This window comes from Acanthopagrus latus, chromosome 14, assembly GCF_904848185.1.
Source record: "Acanthopagrus latus isolate v.2019 chromosome 14, fAcaLat1.1, whole genome shotgun sequence".
NCBI classification, from domain to species: domain Eukaryota; kingdom Metazoa; phylum Chordata; class Actinopteri; order Spariformes; family Sparidae; genus Acanthopagrus; species Acanthopagrus latus.
In genome coordinates, this window is record NC_051052.1 from 22,011,072 (window position 1) to 22,032,916 (window position 21,845).

The window sequence follows — 21,845 nt, forward strand, 5'->3', positions numbered from 1 at the left end:
AGTCAATTAATTTGTCAATGTATGAATGAAGTCTGGTTAATTTTATCAATCTTCTTTAAATTGTTTGTTCATTTAAAAATTAAAACTAAAATAAAGAGTGTTAGACAACAACAGTCGGAGGTTTAAAGTTTTGGTTTGTTTGAATCAGCAGTTTGATCTTAAAAGTACAATAATATGATACTGATACAAATGGAATAAAGTTTCTATGTTGATGTTTATTTATCTTAAAGTCATCTCATCATTTATTGACATGTTTTTCATTAGAATATATTTAAAATGACAAAAAGTTGAATCCATTCATTAAAGTGCGACATGAAAATGTTTGGAGATTTTGTGTTTAATCGTGAAGATGAAATCTTTATATTTTACATTTACACACGAAAGCCTCAAAATAATAAAAATGTTTTACAGCAGAAGCAAAACTGAAGAAAGAGGCTCAAGTAGTTTTCACAGAGTTTATAAAGTGTCTCCAACTCAACAACTCACTAAACTGACACATTTGTTAAGGGAGTCTGGGGACTTTCTCCACGGGGACAAAGAAGTCGCCTATATTGTTCCTGTTTAGTGTCTTTGTAACATGTGACATGTTTAGATCAATAACATGTTTCTTCTTTCATAAATGGAGTGTAAATGGTGAAATCAGTGTAAACAGTGTGTTCAAACAGCTGATCAATGTTGGCAGGTAAGACTTTAGCACTTTAGACACAGAAGCAGACAGGCTGGTACAGACATGCTGCCACAAACTGACACTTTTTACAAGGAGACAAACAACTTCAGCTGAAACATTTAATGCTGAATTTACAACAAGGACACAATGTGTCTAGGGTGGATGTGGCACAGTGGTAGAGCCAGCATCTTTTCATCAGAAGGTCGTGAGTTCTGCATGTTGAAGTGTCCTTGGGCAAGATGCTAAACCACAAACTGCTCCTGATGTGCTGGTCTTTCGTGGCAGCCGCCACCATCAGTGTGTGAATGTATGAATTACTGTAAGTCACTTTGGACAAAAGCGTCCCAATAAAAGCCTTAAAATGTAAATGATTTAGATGATTTAGAGTTTCACAATGGTTATAACATTTGTTTTAACTCAACAACTCACTTAAAATCACAGCATTTCTAAGGGAGTCTGGTGATGTTGAGGTTAGGTTGTCTCGGGGGCTTTCATACCTGTACTATCTGGACCAGCAGAATATTAACCCTTTGTTTGAGTTGACAACATGATTGTTCCTCTGTCAGAAATAAGGTGGATGAGGAGGATGATAGTGACAGTTTCAGCCTGACGGTGGCGCTATTGTGTGTGTAGACGATGAAGGTGATGATGATGATGACCTCTGGCTCCTGATCTCCTCGTTAATCCTGTTAGCTCAGACAGATTACAGTCTGTCCTCAGGGAGGAGGGGTCAGTGGAGAGCAGACTCCACCCACTGACCCCTCAGACACTGTGTGTGTGTGTGTGTGTGTGTGTGTGTGTGTGTGTGTGTGTGTGTGTGTGTGTGTGTGTGTGTGATTAGAGTGGATTTAGACGGTCAGCAGCAGCTGAAGATGGACAGCAGCTCTGTGAGATGTGAGTACACAACGACTCATTAATATTATGTGTTTGTGTTTTACACAAACTCGATAACAAGCATAACTGTTAGTTGTAAATATGAAGTTCTGTGCAGATAGTGGATTATTGACAAGTAGGTGTGTTTCTGAGCAGCCAGGTGTCTCTACCTGAACTAACAGGTCACTTTTCCCCCTTTACAGTCAGCTGGTCTCATGTTTAAATGCACATAAAGAAAGTAACTATTCCTGCTGCATCAGTGAAAACATATTGTATTTAATATTTATTGTTTAATTTGCAGGATTTATTGTTTATGTGTTGAAACTGAGTTGAAAATTCATCTTCAGACAAAGTTTAAGTTATTTCACTAATTAGAACCAATATGTTTGTAAATTATCAGCAACAAATAATAGTTTGATCTGGAAAATTACAGCTGTGTGTGTGTGTGTGTGTGTGTGTGTGTGTGTGTGTGTGTGTGTGTGTGTGTTGGTGCTTGGTACAGATGGGTCTGTTCTGTATGAGCCTCTTTGTTTCTATTCATACTGTGTCCACGCACACACATGCACACACATGCACACACACTTCTTTGTCTTATCCATCTTGTCCCTCGTCTTTCTCTTCCTCTGGTGGCCAGTTTGTTTTGTTTCATCAGCTGCTGTTTCTTAGCTCAACAATCTAGATTCTAGTTAAGACTACTTGGTCAGAATGACAAGACGTGTTCTGGTATTCCTGATCACAGATGGAGACAGTCCAGGTTCCTGTGAATAACAGACCGTTTAGTCTCCACAAAATCAAGCCTCTTAAAAATACACCTGCTTCTTGACTTCACAATGACTCAACAATGAACTGAGTAGAATTTAGTGGTCAAAGGTCAAAGTGACCTCACAAAAAAATCATCTCTATAAAATCTGACACAAACAGGATAAAAGAGACTGCCCTGTGACGTCACCATCGTGAAAACAATAAAGTCTTACAAACATGAAGCTGTGGAAACTCTCAGTTTCAGGGTGAATCCTCTCTCCGACATCAGAGGGCGACCTGGAGTCAGGTGACACCCTTCCCATGGTGCCCTGCAGCCTCCAGGGTCGCCATGGGAGACGAGTCGTACCCAGAATGCAGAGCTCAGGAGCTGTTCGATGAGTTTGTGTCGTCGTCAACATGCAGGGCGGCGCTGCGGTCCTTCAGCCAGCTGTGTGAACACCTGCAGCTGGACAGGAGCGCCGCCGAGAGGCCGCTGTACCGACCAATTAAACACCGCCTCAACTACTGGAAGGCCAACGCTCTGTGGGCAAAACTGGACCGAAGGGGTGCACAGCAGGAGTACCAGAGGGCCCGCGTCTGTAACAACACCACGGTCAGCACACTAAGTGCATCATAGACAGTGTGTATCAGATATACTGTCTCTGATTGGTCAGCTGCTGTCTTCTCTGTCTCTGATTGGTCAGCTGTTGTCCTCTCTGTCTCTGATTGGTCAGTGTGTGATCATCGGGGCTGGGCCCTGCGGTCTGAGGACAGCAGTAGAGCTGAGCTTCATGGGAGCTCGGGTGGTGCTGCTGGAGAAGAGGGACTCGTTCTCCAGGAACAATGTGCTCCACCTGTGGCCCTTCACCATCCATGACCTGCGGGGCCTCGGTGCCAAAAAGTTCTACGGGAAGTTCTGCGCCGGCTCCATTGACCACATCAGTGAGTGTTAGATCTTCTACTTCTGTCTGATCCAAACAGCTGGTTCCTCCAGTCACCACCACCTGTTTTCTGTCTGCAGGTATCCGTCAACTGCAGCTGGTCCTGCTGAAGGTTGCCTTACTGCTGGGGGTGGAGGTCCATGTCAACGTGGAGTTTACAAACCTGGTGGAGCCGCCGGAGGACCAGCTCAGACAGAGTGAGAATAACCTGTCTCTACGCCTTTGTACCTGTCTCTCTAATGTTGTACCTGTCCCTCCACCTGTGTTTCTCTCTACCTGTGTACCTGACTCTCTACCTGTGTACCTGCAGCTGTGGGCTGGAGGATGGAAGTGAAACCAAAGTCTCATCCTGTCAATCAGCTGGAGTTTGATGTCATCATTGGAGCTGACGGACGCAGGAACACGCTGCCAGGTACAAGACAAAATTTGACCTGAGTGCTCCTCCGGATTGAAGTAACAGATTATAGCTGAGTCTGAAGATGCAGAGATAAATTAAAGCAGATCTGATGTTTTCCTCAGACTGAAGTGATAGGTGTGAGCTTGCTAACATGCTAACAATTAGCTACATCATGATTGGCAGATATCAGTAAACACGCTAACAGTCTAACAGGTTTCAGGCGGAAAGAGTTCAGGGGGAAACTGGCGATCGCCGTCACAGCCAACTTTAAAAACAGGAACACAACAGCTGAGGCCAAAGTGGAGGAGATCAGCGGAGTGGCTTTTATCTTCAACCAGAGGTTCTTCCAGGAGCTACGACAGGAAACAGGTAGGAACATTTAATGAAGTCGTTATGAGATTGTTAACGAGTGGACCTGACCTCATCATGTTCTCTGTCAGGGATCGACCTGGAGAACATTGTGTACTACAAAGATGATACTCACTACTTTGTGATGACGGCAAAGAAACAGAGTCTGCTGGATAAAGGAGTCATTTTACAGGTGAGTTTAGAGCTGGACACATCAGAACCACACAGTCCAGCTCAGACCAGACCAATATCTGTCTTTCCTGCAGGACTTCACAGACACTGAGCTGCTTCTCTCTCGAGGGAACGTGGACCAGAATGCATTGCAGATCTACGCTCGCGAGGCCGCCAACTTCTCCACCAATCATCAGCTGCCATCTTTGGACTTTGCCATGAATCACTATGGCCAGCCGGACGTCGCTATGTTCGACTTCACCTGCATGTACGCATCAGAGAATGCCGCCATGGTTCGCCAACGCCAAGGACACCAGCTACTGGTCACACTGGTGGGAGACAGTCTGCTGGAGGTGAGATAGATCTCTGCTGAGGGTGAGACAGATCTCTGGTGAGATAGACTGGTGAGGATCCAGAATGGTCAGGGTCCAGACTGGTGAGGGTCCAGGTGTGGGTCTCTGATGTGTTCAGCTCATCTGCTGCCACATATCTTTAGAGCTGTTGGTGTTGAGGTCCTCTCCAGTCTCTGTCTCTGGTGGTACTGCACCCGACTGAAAGGATGGAGATCTGGCCTCTCCAGTCATCCAGACCTTCTGGTTCATCAACACATCTGCTGATATACGATGTCACTGAAGATGAATATTCCCCCAGACTGATGTTTTTCTGCTGAGTGGCAGCATCTCTGAACATTTTTCTGACTGTGCAATAAAAACAGTCCTGTATGGCAGCTGTAGCTTCATCTGTCTACACTGTGACCTGATCAATGACTCATCAATTCATGATCACTGTTGATATTTAACCCCCTAAGTCTGACAGACAGGTGATGGTGATGATGATGAAGGTCTGTCTGTCCTCCTGTCTGTCCTCCCGTCTGTCTGCAGCCCTTCTGGCCAATGGGAACAGGGATAGCTCGAGGTTTCCTGGCAGCTCTCGATGCAGCCTGGATGATCAGGAGCTGGTCTCAAGGAGGAAGTCCTCTGGACGTCCTTGCAGAGAGGTCAGTATATACTGTCATTATATTCTCTATACAATGTACATCACATATCATATCAGAGCATATCATATCACGTATCATACATCACCTGTCTCTTTTCCTGTCTGTCTCTCTTGCGGTATGTGTCTCTCGCGGTCTGTCTCTCCTCCTATCTGTCTCTTCCTATCCATCGCTCAGAGAGAGTATATACCGGCTCCTTCCTCAGACGACTCCCGAGAACCTTCAAAAGAACTTTGGTCTGTTTACAGTCGATCCGACAACCAGATACCTGAACATCAACCGTCTGCTCATGACACCTGCTCAGGTACAATCACTGATATCGGCTCGTTCATTCAGCACAGGAGACATCACTGTCCAACACTTAATTTATGTCCTTCAGGTGAGACATCTCGTGGACACAGGTGAGGGGGCAGGTCTAAACACAGACTGTGACATCATTCGTCTGCCGTCACCCAGAACCCTCAGAGAAGGTGAGTTCTTCTGTCTCATCCTCTCTGATGTGATTGCTCTTCTGTCTCATCCTCTCTGATGTGATTGCTCTTCTGTCTCGTCCTCTCTGACAGATGCGTCCTCTCAGTCCAATCAGCTGCTCACTTGGTGTCAGGAGCAGACTCGTGGTTACCATGGTGTGTCAGTTACAGACCTGACTACTTCCTGGAAGAGCGGCCTTGCTCTGTGTGCTCTGATTCATCGATATCGACCGGACCTCATGTATGTTCACAGCAACAATCAGCTGATCACAAAAATAACTTAGACAATAAAACAGGATGTTTGTTCTATTATGTCCACATGGCTCTCAAATTTGACTTCCTGTCACCCAGATTTCTTGTCTGTCCTGACCGTTGTTTTTTTTTTTTCCTTCCTGTCCTCCTGACTTCGTGTCTGACCTCAGAGACTTTGACTCTCTGGATGAGTCGTCGTTGGAAGAAAACACTTATCTCAGCTTTGACGTGGCTGAACGAGAGTTTGGGATTTCTCCTCTGATGACTGTTGAAGAAATGTCATCTGTCGGAGAACCGGACTCTCTGTCGATGGTGATGTACCTGAGTCAGTTCTACCAGCTGCTCCGGGACAAGCCGCCCCCTGCTAGTGAGACACTGAAGACATTTTATGACACAACACTTGACTGTTTAACCCACAAACCACTGAGCTGATATGTCTCTGGATGTTTCAGCTTGTCTGAGTCAGAGTTCTGACCTGAGATCAGCGCTCATCACTCCAGCCTCCCTCCTCAGCAGACTGGGACTCAGTCCGTCCAGGAAGAGAAACCCAAAGGTCCTGCAGCTCCTGGTAGTTTTATGATTGCCTCTTTACAATTTATTATGTGTCTTTACGATTGTGTCTTTATGATGTGTCTTGCATCATTGAGCTTTTACTCCTCGCCGTCTGAACAGGAGCAGAAAGAAGCTCGTGGTAAACGGAGGAGGACGAGTAGAGAGCTGTGGCAGGTCGGTGATCAGAGCAGCAGAAAGTCGTTTCACTCTTTAGTTTCATGCTTTCTGTTTAAATCAACTTCCTGTTTCCAGAACAGTGGCAGCGACAGCCAGGTGTGTGATGAAGCATTTGTTGGTGGGTCCAGTCACTCTAGAGTTCGTCTGATGGCCAATCAGCTGCAGGCAAAGCTGGACGAGAACTCAGCCTCCTGCCGGACTCCTCCTACTTCTGCTGCTGCAGCTTTACGTCGACAGGTGAGGTCAGACATTCCTCCACATTCAGAAGGATTCAGAAGGATCCAGTCTCAGATCACCTGAGATGTTTTCATGACTGTATTTCACTGGACTGTAGCTGTAGAACCAGATTGTTGTTCTGCATGTAAACAGATTGAGCATCAATCCAACTTGCGTGTGTCGCCAAGAGCTATGTCACCAGTTCATTGCTCTGATTGGTCAGAGGTCTACCCAGTTATCTAGAAGGCTTTTTGATCCACTCCCATTGAAAACACCTCTAAATCAAAAAGGAACAGTTCCAGACAAATACACCTTCCAGAATCAGTCTGGTGATGTGAAACTATGAGGTCATCAGGTTGAGAACAGAACTGATGTCAGAGATAATTTATCAATTAAAGGTTTATCTAAAAGCACAGTTCAGTAATAATCACCACATCACAATTGTATTTGTGCCTAAAATCTGACATCTGATCAGGAAAGTGATAATAAAAACCAGGTCCAGGACGGATGATGTCTGGTGCTGATGGGGACATGATAGAATAAAGTTTGTTTCAAGAAAACAGATCTGTGGTCACGTGTACAAGATGGGACTATAATGTTTTATAACCTGATTTCATTATTTGTGTGTTGTTTGGTTTAACATGCTGACACAGTCTGTCAATGTGAAAAATTAAATATTGTAAAATAAAACATCAGCAGGTAAACATTTTTAATATCAGTCACAAGATTTTAATTTAAAACAAACAAAACTATGAAAGACAGAATATTAATATCTATGACATGAAATCTGCTTCATTATAAACAACAAACGTGATTCAGTGTTTGACTAATAATAATAATTAATGAACGATGTGTGTTGACCAGCAGGGGGAGCTGTTGTCCAGCCTCCCTCCTGCCCTTCAGTCTCCAGACAGTCTGCCGGACCCAGCTCCAACACACATGTCTTCATGGAGGCCGGTAACCACTGGGAGTCAGTCCAGACCAACCCTAGATTCCAGTAGTAGAGAGTAGTAGAGACCAGTAGAGTCCAATAACAAGTAGTAGAAAGAGATGAATCATCAGTGTTTTAGTTTTGTCTCAGTGGAGCCCGATCCCTCCAACACATAGATTCCCTTTAAAAGAAGGACACAGCACACAGGAGGGGAAGTCTCCATTTTGTGCCTCATTATTTCCTTGATTCCTTTCCTTGTCTCCTCTTCTGGTTTTAATGTCAGCCCCCCTTACAGATGAATGTAGGACTTATGCAGTCACAAAAACACTGAAGAAGAAAGGTTTCGATCCACAGGTGAAGCCGGTCACCTTTGTATTTCACATGTGTGATCTGGATTGTGGGCATGGCTGACGTGAACAGAACAGAACTGGAGCTCAGGAGTGAAATCAGTCCGGATCACATGTGATGAATAAGTGTAGAGCAGTAAATACTTCCCTCTGACATGTAGTGACGTAGAACGCTGAGAGTATTTTTAAAGGTGTGTCCTTTGTGTCTCTGTGGAAACGGCTCATCAGAGAAAACGGACTCTTCAGCAGGAACAGATGAGTTTTCGGTTCAAAGAGAAGATCAAATCTCAGTCCATCGTCGGTGAGGATGAGCAGGTACAGCTGCAGTGCATTCTGGGTATCTGTCTCTGTGTATTTATATGACTGCTGTGGTTTCCTCCTCAGGTTTCACGTGATCAGATCAATAACCGAACAGTGTCTATCAACGACAGAGCAGCCTGGGGCCCTCTGCTGACTCAGCATGGCTTCCCCTCCATCTCTTAGAGTTCAGTTAGAGTTCTGTTAGAGTTCAGTTAATGAAATGTGGTGCTTTGATTTGATTTAAAGCTGCAGTCTGGAGTTATGAAAAAAAAGTGGATTTAGCCAGAGGGTGATATGAGTTATTGCCAGTACTACTGTAACCGCCACCATTTTAGCCCTGTGGTTAAAACATAGTGTGAAACTTATATTCAGCAGGAGTTCTTACCTGTCCTGCAGCTCCTCCACCTCTGAAATGACGCTGCGATATTAATCCTTGTTTTCTCTCTGGCTTGGTCCAATTCTGTGTTTCTACACTGCTTTTCTTTGTCAGTCCTCTTATTTCTTCTCTGTGACGTGGGCAATGCTGGGGCATGTTTCTGCTCTGTTGTTGTTGTCTGTTCTCCTCCACTGTTCACAGTGTGATCTGTAAGGTATCTGACCAGGTGACAGCAGGAACTGCACCTGCATAGAGAGGGGGGCGCCCAGCAGTACGCACAAGAGTGATTGACACTTCTCAGACACGCCCCTTGGCTCTGATGGGTTGAGGATTCATGCAGATCAAATTACAGCCACTGGGTGGAGCCACAGACAGCTGACCTGTATCTGATTCTACTGTCAGACCATAATGACAATTTTAGCAGATATAACAAACAATAGTTACAGACTACAACTTTAAAGTTAGAAAACAATGATTCAGTTTGTACTGGGCAGAAAATTCAGAAATTCATTACCCATGATTCTTTGCTACAAGACCGCTGACTGAGATCTGTACTGTACTTTTGATCTGTCTGTCTCTTTGTGTCTGTGTCTGTCTGACTGCCTGTCTCTCTGCCTGTCTTGTCTGATCACAGTGTCTTCAGATGTACACCGGTGGAGTGAGCTCATTGGCTGAGCAAATCACCAATCAGATTCAGAGTCAGGAGGAAGTGACGTCGGTAAGAATCTGATTCGTTGCCCTCAAAGGTCACATGATGCTGATGTCATTGTCTGTCTCTCAGTACCTGTCTGTCTCTCAGTGCCTGTCTGTCTCTTAGTCCTCAGCCTGTTTCTTCTGTCAGAGGAGGGTGTACCTGATGGAGCGTCTTAGTGCCGAGGGTTTCTTCTTCCACCGCAGTTGTTTCCAGTGTTTCAGCTGCAGCAGCACTCTCAGACTGGCTGCTTATGCCTTCGACCAGCACCGCGGTGAGTTTTTCTTCATCATCATCATCATCATCATCATCATCATCATCATCATTGAGGTGAAGCTCTGAGTGAAGTCAGCACTCAGCATAGACTCTGGTTCTGGCTCTCTGTTTCATGCTATAACATTACGTTCATGAAGTAAATTGAGGTGAAGTCCATTTCCCCTCCAGCTCCAGTCAGCAGCCAACAGAACAGAACCTGGAGGTCAGCTCCGGATCGCTGCTGCAGTCAGACTGACCACCAGGAGTGAAGAGAAATCACCTTTTTAATCCCACAAGTTACAAACTAATTTCTGAGCTCTGCTCCCGTCAGTCAATAGCTCCGGATCAGGATCTGATGAGACTCTAGGAGGTCTGGATCCAACCCAACCCTGAAGCCATGCGTCATCCACATTTTTTGCTGAAAGTTGAATATTTTCAACTCTTTGCAGAGTTTGCAGAGTGCAGATGATACAGATTCTGTGTTTTTGCGTTTTTGCATTGACAAAGTGAGGATGGAAGGTTTCTGACTGTCAGCACAGTGAGAGTCCTGCAGGTCTTTAACACGGACAGGTCTGGACTGGTGTCTGCTGACCTGTTAGGTAACTGGTTCAGCTGTTCAGCTGCGAGTCAATATGTAGTTTATCTTTATTGATTTCCCAACATTAGTGGCTGAAACAAAAGAAACAACAGAATCTTATGTGTCAGTATTACTGAGCAGCACATGCAGATGTTAAAACACACATGTTTACACACTTCAAGTTTGAGCCACATGACTGCTGAGAGCTCAGATCTATTTTTAATGTATGTGTCATGAGGATCATGAACTCATGATGTCTCTGTTCATACATTCACTCCATAAAACTTCTTTATGTTCTCCACCATGATGAATCACACAGATTTGTGTCAGGGTGTTCAGTGAGCCCTCAGCTACACATCATGTGTCCACCTCTGTTCTACATTCAACTGGGCCAACAGAATGCCCAACAGTTGTAGCATGGCTAATGTTAGCACCTATTAGCTTCACCACCCTCACATATATTTACTGTACACGCAGTGCTTCCTCACATGTGAATTATTGTAGCTGTATGAATGTTTCTCTGGTGCAACAACAGAGGTAAGTGGTTGGTTCAGATGTGACTTTCTGTGTGTGAGAAGATACAGGAAGTCACACCTGTGTGATGCATTTTAAAGGTCCCATATTATGAAAACCACATTTTCTCTGGTCTCTACATATATAAGCTGGTCCTCCCTGAGCCTGCCAACTCCCAGAATGAGGAAAACAAGTGATTCCTGCATGGTCTCTGCAGCCCACCCACTGGTAACAGGGCGCTCCTACAGGCTGTTCAGAATCTGCTCCTGTCGTTACATAACCAAAGGAGTCATTATCTGAGGAGTCATTATCCGAGGTGAAGTTTGGTGTGTCCAGTGGTGAGACAACAGTGTTTCACAATGTCGTCGCTCAAAGCTGGACATGCAAATAACTCTGTTATTTGTAGTATAAATCAACATCAGTGCCTATATTCTGTCCCAGCTACAGAACAACAGAAGAGACAGTGGTTGTGTTTCATTTTTAATGACAATGTGCCGGCTGCGGTTCGTGTTAGCTTGTATGCATGTGTGTGCTAAACACTTCACATTGGACTGCTTCAGTAACAAATCTGGCTTTGCCTCATAAAAGGATCAGTCCCAACCATACCGGACCCAGCAACTGCACCCGAGCCACCAAAAAGTGTCTCCGCGGTTTGATAGTATTTACAGTTGCCTACGAGTCTGCTGAAGTCAGCTGGAAATCGATGGAAATGGAGTTTGAATCAAGTTTGATGTTAATAATATTACGATGGAGCTTGGTTGTCACAGTACAAAGTCTGGAAACATGTGCAGACTGGAGACAGAGACAATGCTAACAGTGTCCAAGAGTTTGGAGACTGTGTTGGAGACAAACACAGCTAGCTGCTAGCCATTAGCTTCCTGGTCGTAATGGTAACAACACATACGAACAAACTAACATTTTTCAGACACACTAACCATTCTGAAACGTCCTGCTGCAGCCACAGAGTCTGTACTTCTTCAGGAGCCTCTCCTTCTTGGTCCCATTCTGGATCAAAGCATCTCCGCAAGCCATAGCAATACATAAACATTAGCGCATGCTACCGCTAGCCGACGCTGCATCGTCTCCCTCAGAGGGGCATGTCGCACGCAAGTAGGCGTTGACAGACTGAGCTCATTAGCATTTAAAGGTGCAGGCACAGAAACAGCTGCTCTCAGTAGAGCGACTTTTAGACAGCTGAAGTTCAGGACCACAGATGGGTTTGAGGCAATGCATATCAAATGCAGAGTTGTTGGACCTCTGACAGCTGTGTGAAATTGATGAAAAACAGTATAATATGGGACCTTTAACCTGTATGTTTGAGCCTATGGTCCAGTCTGATGTGATGGTTCTGGTACTGGATGAAGCACCAGAGGAAGTTTTCATTGATCTGAACAGTAAAATTGACCAATAGGGAGACAGACCAGGTGGATCAGCTGGATCAGTCCATCGGAGTGATGTCACTGTGTGTGTGTGTGTGTGTGTGTGTGTGTGTGTGTGTTTGTGTGTGTGCATTTATGTCTACGTGCATGTGCGTGTATGTCTGTGTGTGTTGGTTGCACACAATTTATATTGTGTGTTTGAAGTTTAGGACAAACATGACCTCCAGCTGCCAATCAGAGCGCAGCGGTCACATGACCACAGTTTAACTTTGAGGCGGGAGTCAGTTTGACTGACGACACACACACACAGACACACAGCTGTTAGCAGTGACTGTACTCGTGTCATCTCTGTCTCAGGGAGGTTTTACTGTCTTCAGCACTCTGACTCGTGTCTGAACGCTCCGGCTGTGAGAAGGAGAGCAACCGCGTCTGACGGAGTGGCTTCACATCGAACATCAATAGTAAGAAAACAACATGTTGTCTCAATATTCAACTACACAGTATTAATAAGTACAATTACTACAGTACTTAAATATTTTGATTTGATGTCCTTCTTCTTCTACCCTTCAGAAGTGAACATGTTCATCAGGTTCATTCTGATGTATTAAAGATTGATCCGGATGAAATCACATGTTCATAGTTGATGTAATCAATAAGTGATCAGTGAGGATGGGTGTGTTTTCTCCACAGGCGTCTGCAGCTTCAGCTCCGTCACACTCAGACTCTCTGATCTTGTCTGACCGTCGTCGCTCCTCAGGTGAGTCCTGTTCACCTGTGTCGTCCTTTCAGTCTCTTACCTGTTGACACTGAGCACGCTCCTTAAACTGGAATCAATGTGGGCTTTAGTGTGTGTGTGTTTCTGTGTGTGTCTGTGTGTGTGTGTGGCTGTGTGGTTGTGTTTGCAGTCATCTCTGTGATGGTGGCGACGCCGGAGAGGATCGAGCTGCAGAACCGCCGCCGCAGCTCGACCAAGGTGGAGGCGAAGCTGCTGGAGGAGCCCGAGGAACTGGGGGAGCTGGAAGAGGTGTCGGAGGAGACGCTGCACCGGTTCAATCTCAGCCTGGACGAGAAAATCAAGCACAGATCCAGGTCAGGTCGTCTCTAAAGGGAAGATGTATGCAGATTTTAAAAAGATGCTTTTGTGTCACAATTATTAGTTTAAAGGTCAAAAAGCTGATGATTTAAGTCACAAATGAAAGTCAGAATTCTGAGTTTTCAGATTAATTTATTATTTTTAAAATTATTTTTGACATTGAACACAATCATTTAAACTTCTTAACAAATAGTTTTGACTTTTTAAGTTATGATTAAAACATAAAAGTTCAATTTTAACTTTTGAAGTAAGAATTATTAGAATGAAGTGTTTAAATACATATCAAGATTCAAAATGTCGCAGACTTTTTTAACTTAACTGACATTTAAGTTATTCAGGTGACTTTTGAATATAAAACCAATAAATTCACATCAAAATGTAAATGTAATGTTGTTTTAAAACTAGTTAAATTTACTACATTTCACAACATTTTAAGACAAATGTATAATTGCTCCTATTTATTTTTTATTTTAAGCAACTTTAAATGAAAGTTTTAACTTCAAAAATCTCAACAGATCATTCAAAAGTGTGAATTTCTAAATCATAATGTTTTTGGATTAATTTCACAATAAGTTGTGACTTTGAAATTTGAACTCATTTGTTAGAATTACACAACTTCAGAATGATGAATTACAGAATCATTAATAACTTTGTGTGTCATCAGAAATATGGTTCAGTGTTCCAGTGTCGCTCCTCCATGACTCTGTGACCTCACAGTCTGTCTGATTGTGTTTTCAGTTCAGAGTCGGAGATGGAGGAAGAGGAAGAGGAGGAGAGGGAGGGAGAGCGCGGCGGTCGACACCGTGTGACATCAGAGGAGGCCAGAGCATCATGGAGGGAAACTCTGCAGCTCCACCTGAGAGGAGACCTGGAGGAGGAGGAGGACGATAACGATGAGGAGGAAGAGGAGGAAGAGGAGGAAGGCAGTGAGGTGGAGTCCAGTGACGGTGAGTCTACGAGTTTCCTGTTTCCTGTCCTGTAGTTTTGTGTCTATGTGTTGTGATGTGATGTGACGTGATGTGATGTGATGTTGTGTTGTGTCACCCCCTGCTGGTAGAGGGGGAGTACAGTCCCTGCCACATGGAGCGGCTCTCAGGTCTGTGGCTCCTGATGGAGGAGGAGACAGGTAGAACCCATCCAACTCAAAATAACATCACATTTAAAACTTGCTGCTTTAACGTGTCATATCATCTCCAACAACTTGTTTTTTTAATGCAGATTGTTTTCTTTCATCCTTTTAGTCAAATTGGTAAAAGTACTGTGATTACTGGTTTTTATATTACAAATATCTAACATGAGTAATTAATGTTTTTTGTTGCATGTGAAGAACTTTGTGTGATTTTGTGTGTGAGTTATTATATTGATTACAGATTTGTGCAGTATTTTGTCATTTTTTACTACCTGTTGACACTCTGGACTTCTCCCCCTCCCTCCACTTCAGAGGAGGCACTCTCTCTCATCTGTTCAGCAGCAGGAAGTGACATCATAAGCTGTGACACACCTGTGAGGCCTGATTCCACCCTACTGGCTGTCATCACCTCCTCCACAGCTCCCTTGAGGACTGAACCCGTCACCAACACGCCCTCTACAGCCTCCTTCATCACCTCGCCTGACTCCACCCCCGATGATGATGAGGACACAGCTTTGCCCACACAGCTTACACCTGTTATTGTTATGGAAACAGCTGTTAGTGCAAAAAGTCGGGGCTCTTCTGATGACATCAGCCCTGACCTGCAAGAGAAAAAGCCCCTTCTCCTGCATGTGATAGGGGCGGAGTCAGATGAGGAGGGGGCAGACTCAGAGAGGGTGAGGAGCAGGAGACTTAGAGGAGCACACAGCCCCCCCCCTTGCCTTGGAGGCAGAGCTCTCCTACAGCTAAAGGGGCTCAGAGAGGCTCCACCCCCTGGACAGGTGAACATCGAAGGGGGCGGGGCCAGAACCCTGTGGAAGGCGGTGTTCTCTGGAAACAGGAATGAGAAGAAAAAGAAGTGGGGCAGGTCTTTACCTCCGGGAGCAGAGATGACGACTGATGCAGCCAATCAGAGGCAAGGTACAGGTGATGATGTCATAAAGAAATACATACAGATTGAGTGAGGTCATAATGATGACATAATTACTGTACCTCCTGTGTCTTTAGATGTGAGAGGAGGTCTGACAGAAGAGTCTGATCTGGACTCATCCACTCTGCTGCAGAGATGTTCACTGACGCCCACAAACAATGTAAGACTCAAACACACCGCAGCTCTCACACGCCATCTGTGACACGACGTCATTAGTGACACGCAGCTTACTAGACAATTCCAGCCTATTTTGTGATAGTGTCACAGGGATCAGACTAATACCTGGACTGAAGACTATAGGTCTGATCAGTGTGAAACCTGTCAGTAGATGTCCTTCAGTAACCATCTTGCTCTGCCGTTTGTTCAGCTACGGTCGGAGCTGTGTGACCTCACCAATGAGATTCAGAGGGTCACAATAAAAGAAGACAACCAGGAGGTATCAGCTGTGATAGATTTAGGAACTGGTGTTCTGTAGGAAATCTGTGGTTGTGGTTTACATTCTGTGACTGTAAAGAGTTGGTATGATGCAGAGCTGTAGACCAGAGACTTGGACTCAAATCAGCCTTGAATGACAAAATGAAGGATTTGGACATGATTCCTGAGGGACTTGACGTGTTTTGACCCAGATTAACTCCCATAATATTGAATTATCTGCACTGAAAGGGTGTTTTCTCTCTTTACATTTCTAGTCAGCACTCTGATTTGAAAAAAAAACTTGTCTTGGCTTGCATTCAAGAACTTGAGACTTGACTTGGACTTGTCTCAGCTAACTTACGGATCGTCTTGTGTGAACTGAGAGTTGTCTTCGCTGACTTGGACCTCACTTACATAGGCTTGATATGTGTCAACTGACTCGACATCTCCATGGACTTACCCAAGACTCAGCTTGTGTTTATTTTTGGCTTCAGTTTGCCTTGACAGGCCTCAACTCAGGTATGAAAAGTCCAAATTTGTACTGACCGACTATGGACTCGTCTCAACTCACTTTGACTCGTCCCAACTGGTGTCAGACTTGTCTGGGAGTTGGACTTTTTGGTGTTTAGAAACTGGTCCGTGTTTTCTTTCACTGTTTTTGTCTTCGTGTCCCTCAGCCTGCTTACGTTCCTCACGCTCTTGCTTTTAAACGAGCATACGCCATCAAGGTACAGACTTGTTAGCCTCACGATAGTTCATAACGAGGGTCCAATCATCAGACTCGCTGACAGACTTCCTGTGATGTTTGTTGTTTCAGAGACGCTCTCTGAAGGTCCCTGTTCAGGACTCTGATGGACAGTCCTCGTGTCCCACGGAGGTGGTGGGATACCTGGTCCAGGCGAAGGAGCCGTCTAGTCTGAGTGTGAAGGAGACCTTGTTCCAGAGGGGACGAGAGAATGAGGATGGAGACCTGGACACCAAAATCACCCGGCGAGTTCAGAGAGCTGCCAGAAGAAAAGCCAAACAGGAGCAGCTGAAGAGACTCCACAAAGCTCAGGTGAGTTCAGCCACGGACAGGATACAGAGACAGATCTCTGACTTCTCAGCTTCTCTTTCTGTCTTGACTTTGAGATGGAGAATTAAATTCTAATCTGTTGACTTTATTTCAGATAAAATCAGGTTTGTTTCCTCAGGTTGATTGTTTTGGTATAAAAGCTTTCAAACTAAGTGGTCTGAGACCACCAGTAATGAGTCTGAGTCCACCAGATGATCGTCACTGATCATCAATAATTTGATCAGGTTGAGTACAGTTCAGGATCACATGCAGGATGACCTCACCAAAACCTTTTAATCAGACATTATTGTCTCTTAGATGGTTTGTAAAAGCTGAGTTAATATAAACTAAATCCAGAAATAAAAGGTCCTGATAAAATGAAGTGAGCTGAGACAGGTGAGGTGTCACAGGTGAGACAGACTGTATTCTGTCTGTTCCAGATGATCCAGAGACAGCTGCAGCAGGTGGAGGAGAAACAGAGACAGCTGGAGGAGAGAGGAGTGATGGTGGAGAAAGCTTTGAGAGGAGAAGCTGGTAAAGATACACACATTTACACTGAACATGGACTCTTTTCTGACTGAATTTAAACTATGAAGTCATATTTATGGAAGAGAAAGGAGTGTGTGCTGGTTTTTATCTCACTGTAAAAACAAAAAATAAACTTTAGCATCAGTGTCCCACAGGGCTCAATACTGGGCTCACTGCTGCTCTATCTATTCATCTATATGCTGATGACATCATCTTCTATCATCATGTGAAAGAAGAACTGTGTCACAGCTGTCACATGTAAAGCTTCATTCATCTTAATGTAAATACTAAAGAAACCCTGTTTTTACTGTGAGGATTGTTTCTGATGAGCCTTCAGGCACAGCGTGAACATAAAACACAACAACAAGATGTAACTTCAGCACAAATTAACTGATTCTCATGTCACTGTCCGTAACCACTTATCCCATTCCATGGGGTCATGGGGTGTTGCTGCTGGAGCCAATCCCATCCCTTGTCATCGCAGGGCCCTCACTGATGAGCAATGTGGGGTTCAGTATCAAAGACACTTCGACATACAGCTCAGCCTTGCCCGGAGCCGGGATTTGAACTAGCGACCTTTCGATCACTAGTTGACCTGCTCTACCCGCTGAGCTACAGCCGTCCCATTAACTGGTTCTCATTCAATATATTGATTGACTGTTACTGTGACTTCAGACACACAACAGAAGGATTTTACCACCATTGTGACATTTTTGTAAACTTTTAACGATACTAGATTTTCAGTCTTAGTAAACCAGAGCTGCCCTCACAGATGAACAGCTTGTTGTTCCAGAGAATCACATGGGACAGAAACGGTTAAATCTGATACATTGACCCCATTTTAATGTAGATTAATAAACTTAATGTGACTGATGTGTCTCTGTCAGATTATTGGGGAGACTCCAATGATGGCCAAGACATGGAGCTTCACCTGGAAGGTGAGTTCACCTGCTGATTTGATATCACACAGCTGGATGTGCTCAGTTTAATGTGGTGGACTAAAGCTGTCGTTTATTGTAATATCCTGAACCAAATTACTCTATACTACAGGATGTATGTTATGATGTATGATGTGAAAAGAACTGCAACCTGGTAAGAAGTGTTTTGAGATTACTGTCTGTTTGAAAGGAAGGCAAACAATCCAGACAGCATCTAACAAAAACAGATTGAACATGTACATTTTGAGAAAACGTCAGTCCCTTATTTGTTCTATACTGACCTCTAGAGGAGAGAAACCATGTCTGTTGGTGTTCTGTTTGGATTTTGTGTGAACTGAACCTTTAAAGTGTCTGTAGGACTGGATAAACTGGATAATCCAGCTTTGATGCAGCAGTGGTTCAAGTTGGTCCAGCAGAAGAATTCTCTGGTCCGATATGAATCTGAACTGATGATATTGTGAGTACCTTTAAATTCTGCAACAGGTTCAGGTTTCAAAGTCTAGATCCAGATCTCAGACTCTCTGCTGTGTTTCAGTGCTCGCGAATTGGAATTGGAGGACCGACAGAGTCGACTGCAGCAGGAGCTGCGAGAGCGGATGGCTGTGGACGGTAACTTCACACACTGACATCATTAAAGTGACAGTCTGTAAGATATGGCCAGGTATCATGAATATTAATCCTGTCTGACCCTACCTCTCTCGGTCTCTCCCTGTTGCCTGGTCTGTCCCTGTCTAACCTGGTCTGTCTCGGTCCATCCCGGTCTCTGTGTAGACCACCTGAAAGAGGAGTGGCAGCTGGTGGAGGAGCGTCTGATCCTGGAAGAGATGTTGGAGGTGGTGGAGCAGAGAGACTCTCTGGTGTCTCTGCTGGAGGAACAGAGACTGCGGGAACGACAGGAAGACCAGGACCAGGAGGACATCATGATGACCAGAGGACTGGGACTCAGCTGGACATGAAGTGGTCTCATCTGGCCTGCAGTGATATCACAATGAACTCAAGACTGACTGTATCAGAACCGTTCACTGTGATTGATTCTGATGAAGATCAGAAGATTTCTCCAACAGCAGCTTCAGACCTGATCAGAGGAGGACTGTAGAAAACAGATGAATTAACTTCTTCTTCTTCTTCTTCTTCTTCTTCTTCTTCTTCGTCTACTTCTGTTTACTGACATAGTGACAATTTATGGGGCTAGTTGTGTGACCATTCTTGCTAAATGCTAACATGCCACTTAGCCACAATAGCCTCAATGTATCTGATGAGTTAGCAAGCTAACTAGCTTGATTGCTATACGGTTACTTCCTGCAGCTGTGGTTTTGAAGCATTTTTTAACAATCTGATTCCACCTCCCAGGGTACCTTGCGTGAATTAGAGGTGTAACTTCCGCTTTCCCATGTCATTAAACCAGAACCGTTTTTCCACAGGATGCTAATTTTCTTTCTTAGAGCCATTGATGTGATGTATCGTACATTTATGAAAATATAGGTTAACAACTGTATCGAGTGAAAATTAACTCTAATGTTATTGATTAGCCCACTTAGCTAACGCTAGTAAAGCCTTCAAGGTACTGCCAGTGCATCAGTTATTTTCGTACCTTTATACTTAATTTAGCTCCACTAAGCATCAGAAGTATCACCCATAATTGTTTCCACAGTGACCTCCTCAGGAAACTCATGTGATGGTTACTGCAAGGAAACAGAACATTAGCTAACAAGCCTTCGTAGCTTCCTAAATCTTTTGGACAAATCACTCTGATATCATTGCGTCCTGATGGATCAGCAACAAAACATACCATGAAAAGTGCAGTGGCAGTTCCAGACCAGTTTTAATAGGGGGGCCAGGTTGGGGCTGGCTTTTTTGTTGGGGCATGTACAACTCGGGGATAAAAAGACAAATCCCTCATTTAAAACAGTGTTTACAATTTAAAAAAAATTGATTGTGTAGTAAACTGCTAAGAAACTTTATTTCTGCCTTTCCCTTCAGTACAAAATCATTGCAGGAAATCTGTCATTGCATTATTGATGCAGACTGCCTGTCGGGGGGCCCACAGGGGGGTCCGCACTCAGAGTTACAGGGGCACTGGCCCCTGTTGGTCCCCCCTTAGAACCGCCCCTGGAAAAGTGAAAATCTGGAGTTTAAAGTTTAAAGATACAGCTACCTAAGACAACAACTAGTATTAGCTTTCAAGCCCTTCTTAGCTAACATTACGCTACTAGGAAAGGAGTGGATTAGTTTCAAGATATCAGCACACATCTTGGACTTATTTTTTTAAAACTGGAAGTAAAATCAAGTTTGTAATTTAGCTACTGTAGGCTAATGACACAAGACTATCGAACAGTCATGTTAGTGAGGGCGTTATTGAAATTAGCGAGCTAACAAACAGCCAGTTAGTGCCCTGGTGTAGCCTACATGTCCACTATAAACTGGTCTAAAGTACAGACTTGTTCCTGCTTTGAACACAAACTCAAAGTTTAACTGTAAAATTACTTTGTCTAAAATGAGTCAATAATGAGTAACTAATGAGAAACCACTGTGACAGCTTTCCACCCCGTTATGGTGATGATGATGAGTTTATCAGGTTATTGATATAAATTTGACTTATTGATTATCGTGCCAACACCGTCAGCTGTTGATCAGGTCTACCAAACTTCACCTGCTAGCCTTACTTCACCTGATCACTTCATTAATCACTGTTATTAATCCTGTTTAAAATTATGTGGGCGCCGCTTAGCTTGGTTGGTAGTGCGCGCGACCCACGTGCCGAGGTTCTGCAGTGGACCCGGGTTCAACTCCCGGCCTGGGTCCCCTTGCTGTGTGTCATTCCCCCCTCTCTTACCCTGTTTCCTGTCACACTCTTCAGCTGTCCTGTCAATAAAGCCAGAAAAGGCCAAAAAAATATTTAAAATCATGTGACTGTGATCAACTGTTAATGTAACTGTAACAACAAACAGACTGAACGTTCCGTTTATAATAAATCACCATCCACTTATGACTGATGTCCAGTTTTTTTAAGAAACAAATACACACACACACACACACACACACAACTGTATTCGGTTCTTTGCGGGTCCCATCTGATACAAACCTTCATTCATCTTAATCACAGTTTGCTCTGTAATTTAATTAACTGACGATAAAACGTTTTTTAGCAAGAGCAGTGTTTTTTTACAGCACAGCTCCTTCCTCCTTTTCTCCTCCTTTTCATCTCCTTTTCTCCTCTGTTTATTCTCCTCCTTTGTGTGGTGATGTAATTGTTCCTGTTGGTTCATGTTCACAGTTGGTGGTGAAACTGAAGTCGTTATTGATCCATAACTGACCTCTGAAACAGGAACAATCAACAAACACACTGTTAGACGTTGCATTACTTTAGATTGAACTGACAGAACACTTTGGTTCTGGAGGTCCACTGATGTTGATGGATGTATTACACACAGTACAGAATGTACAAGAAAAAGTTTGTTTTAATCTTGATAAAAATATTTGCATGATTTTTCACATTTGAAGGTAAAACCAAACTCGACCCCAAAGATTACTAGTGATTAAGAATTCATTCGTGGAATAATTAAATCTGACATCAAAGATTTAGAAGCTTC

General features: G+C 44.0%; 1 protein-coding gene across 8 annotated transcripts; it reads left to right on the plus strand.

The window, feature by feature from the left end:
- Positions 1 to 1,515: 1,515 nt before the first annotated feature.
- Positions 1,516 to 21,713, plus strand: LOC119032346 (protein-methionine sulfoxide oxidase mical3b-like). 8 transcript variants are annotated; one of them, XM_037121407.1, is made up of 32 exons: positions 1,516 to 1,561; positions 2,541 to 2,894; positions 3,016 to 3,223; positions 3,303 to 3,419; positions 3,533 to 3,634; positions 3,833 to 3,988; positions 4,060 to 4,160; positions 4,234 to 4,491; positions 5,020 to 5,135; positions 5,310 to 5,436; positions 5,512 to 5,602; positions 5,696 to 5,843; positions 6,025 to 6,221; positions 6,307 to 6,422; positions 6,527 to 6,580; positions 6,659 to 6,820; positions 8,306 to 8,392; positions 9,388 to 9,471; positions 9,571 to 9,718; positions 12,526 to 12,629; positions 12,859 to 12,925; positions 13,074 to 13,257; positions 14,000 to 14,208; positions 14,319 to 14,387; positions 14,703 to 15,311; positions 15,399 to 15,481; positions 16,553 to 16,792; positions 17,230 to 17,323; positions 18,205 to 18,255; positions 18,613 to 18,712; positions 18,791 to 18,864; positions 19,027 to 21,713. In XM_037121407.1, the coding sequence occupies exons 2-32, from the start codon at positions 2,631 to 2,633 to the stop codon at positions 19,209 to 19,211; spliced, it is 4,605 nt and encodes a 1,534-aa protein (XP_036977302.1). In that variant the 5' UTR covers positions 1,516 to 1,561; positions 2,541 to 2,630; the 3' UTR covers positions 19,212 to 21,713. The 8 variants fall into 8 exon arrangements, 7 of the variants coding, with proteins under 7 accessions (XP_036977302.1, XP_036977303.1, XP_036977304.1 ...); XM_037121408.1 differs by having other exon boundaries at positions 6,307 to 6,407; XM_037121409.1 differs by lacking the exon at positions 8,306 to 8,392.
- Positions 21,714 to 21,845: the final 132 nt, after the last annotated feature.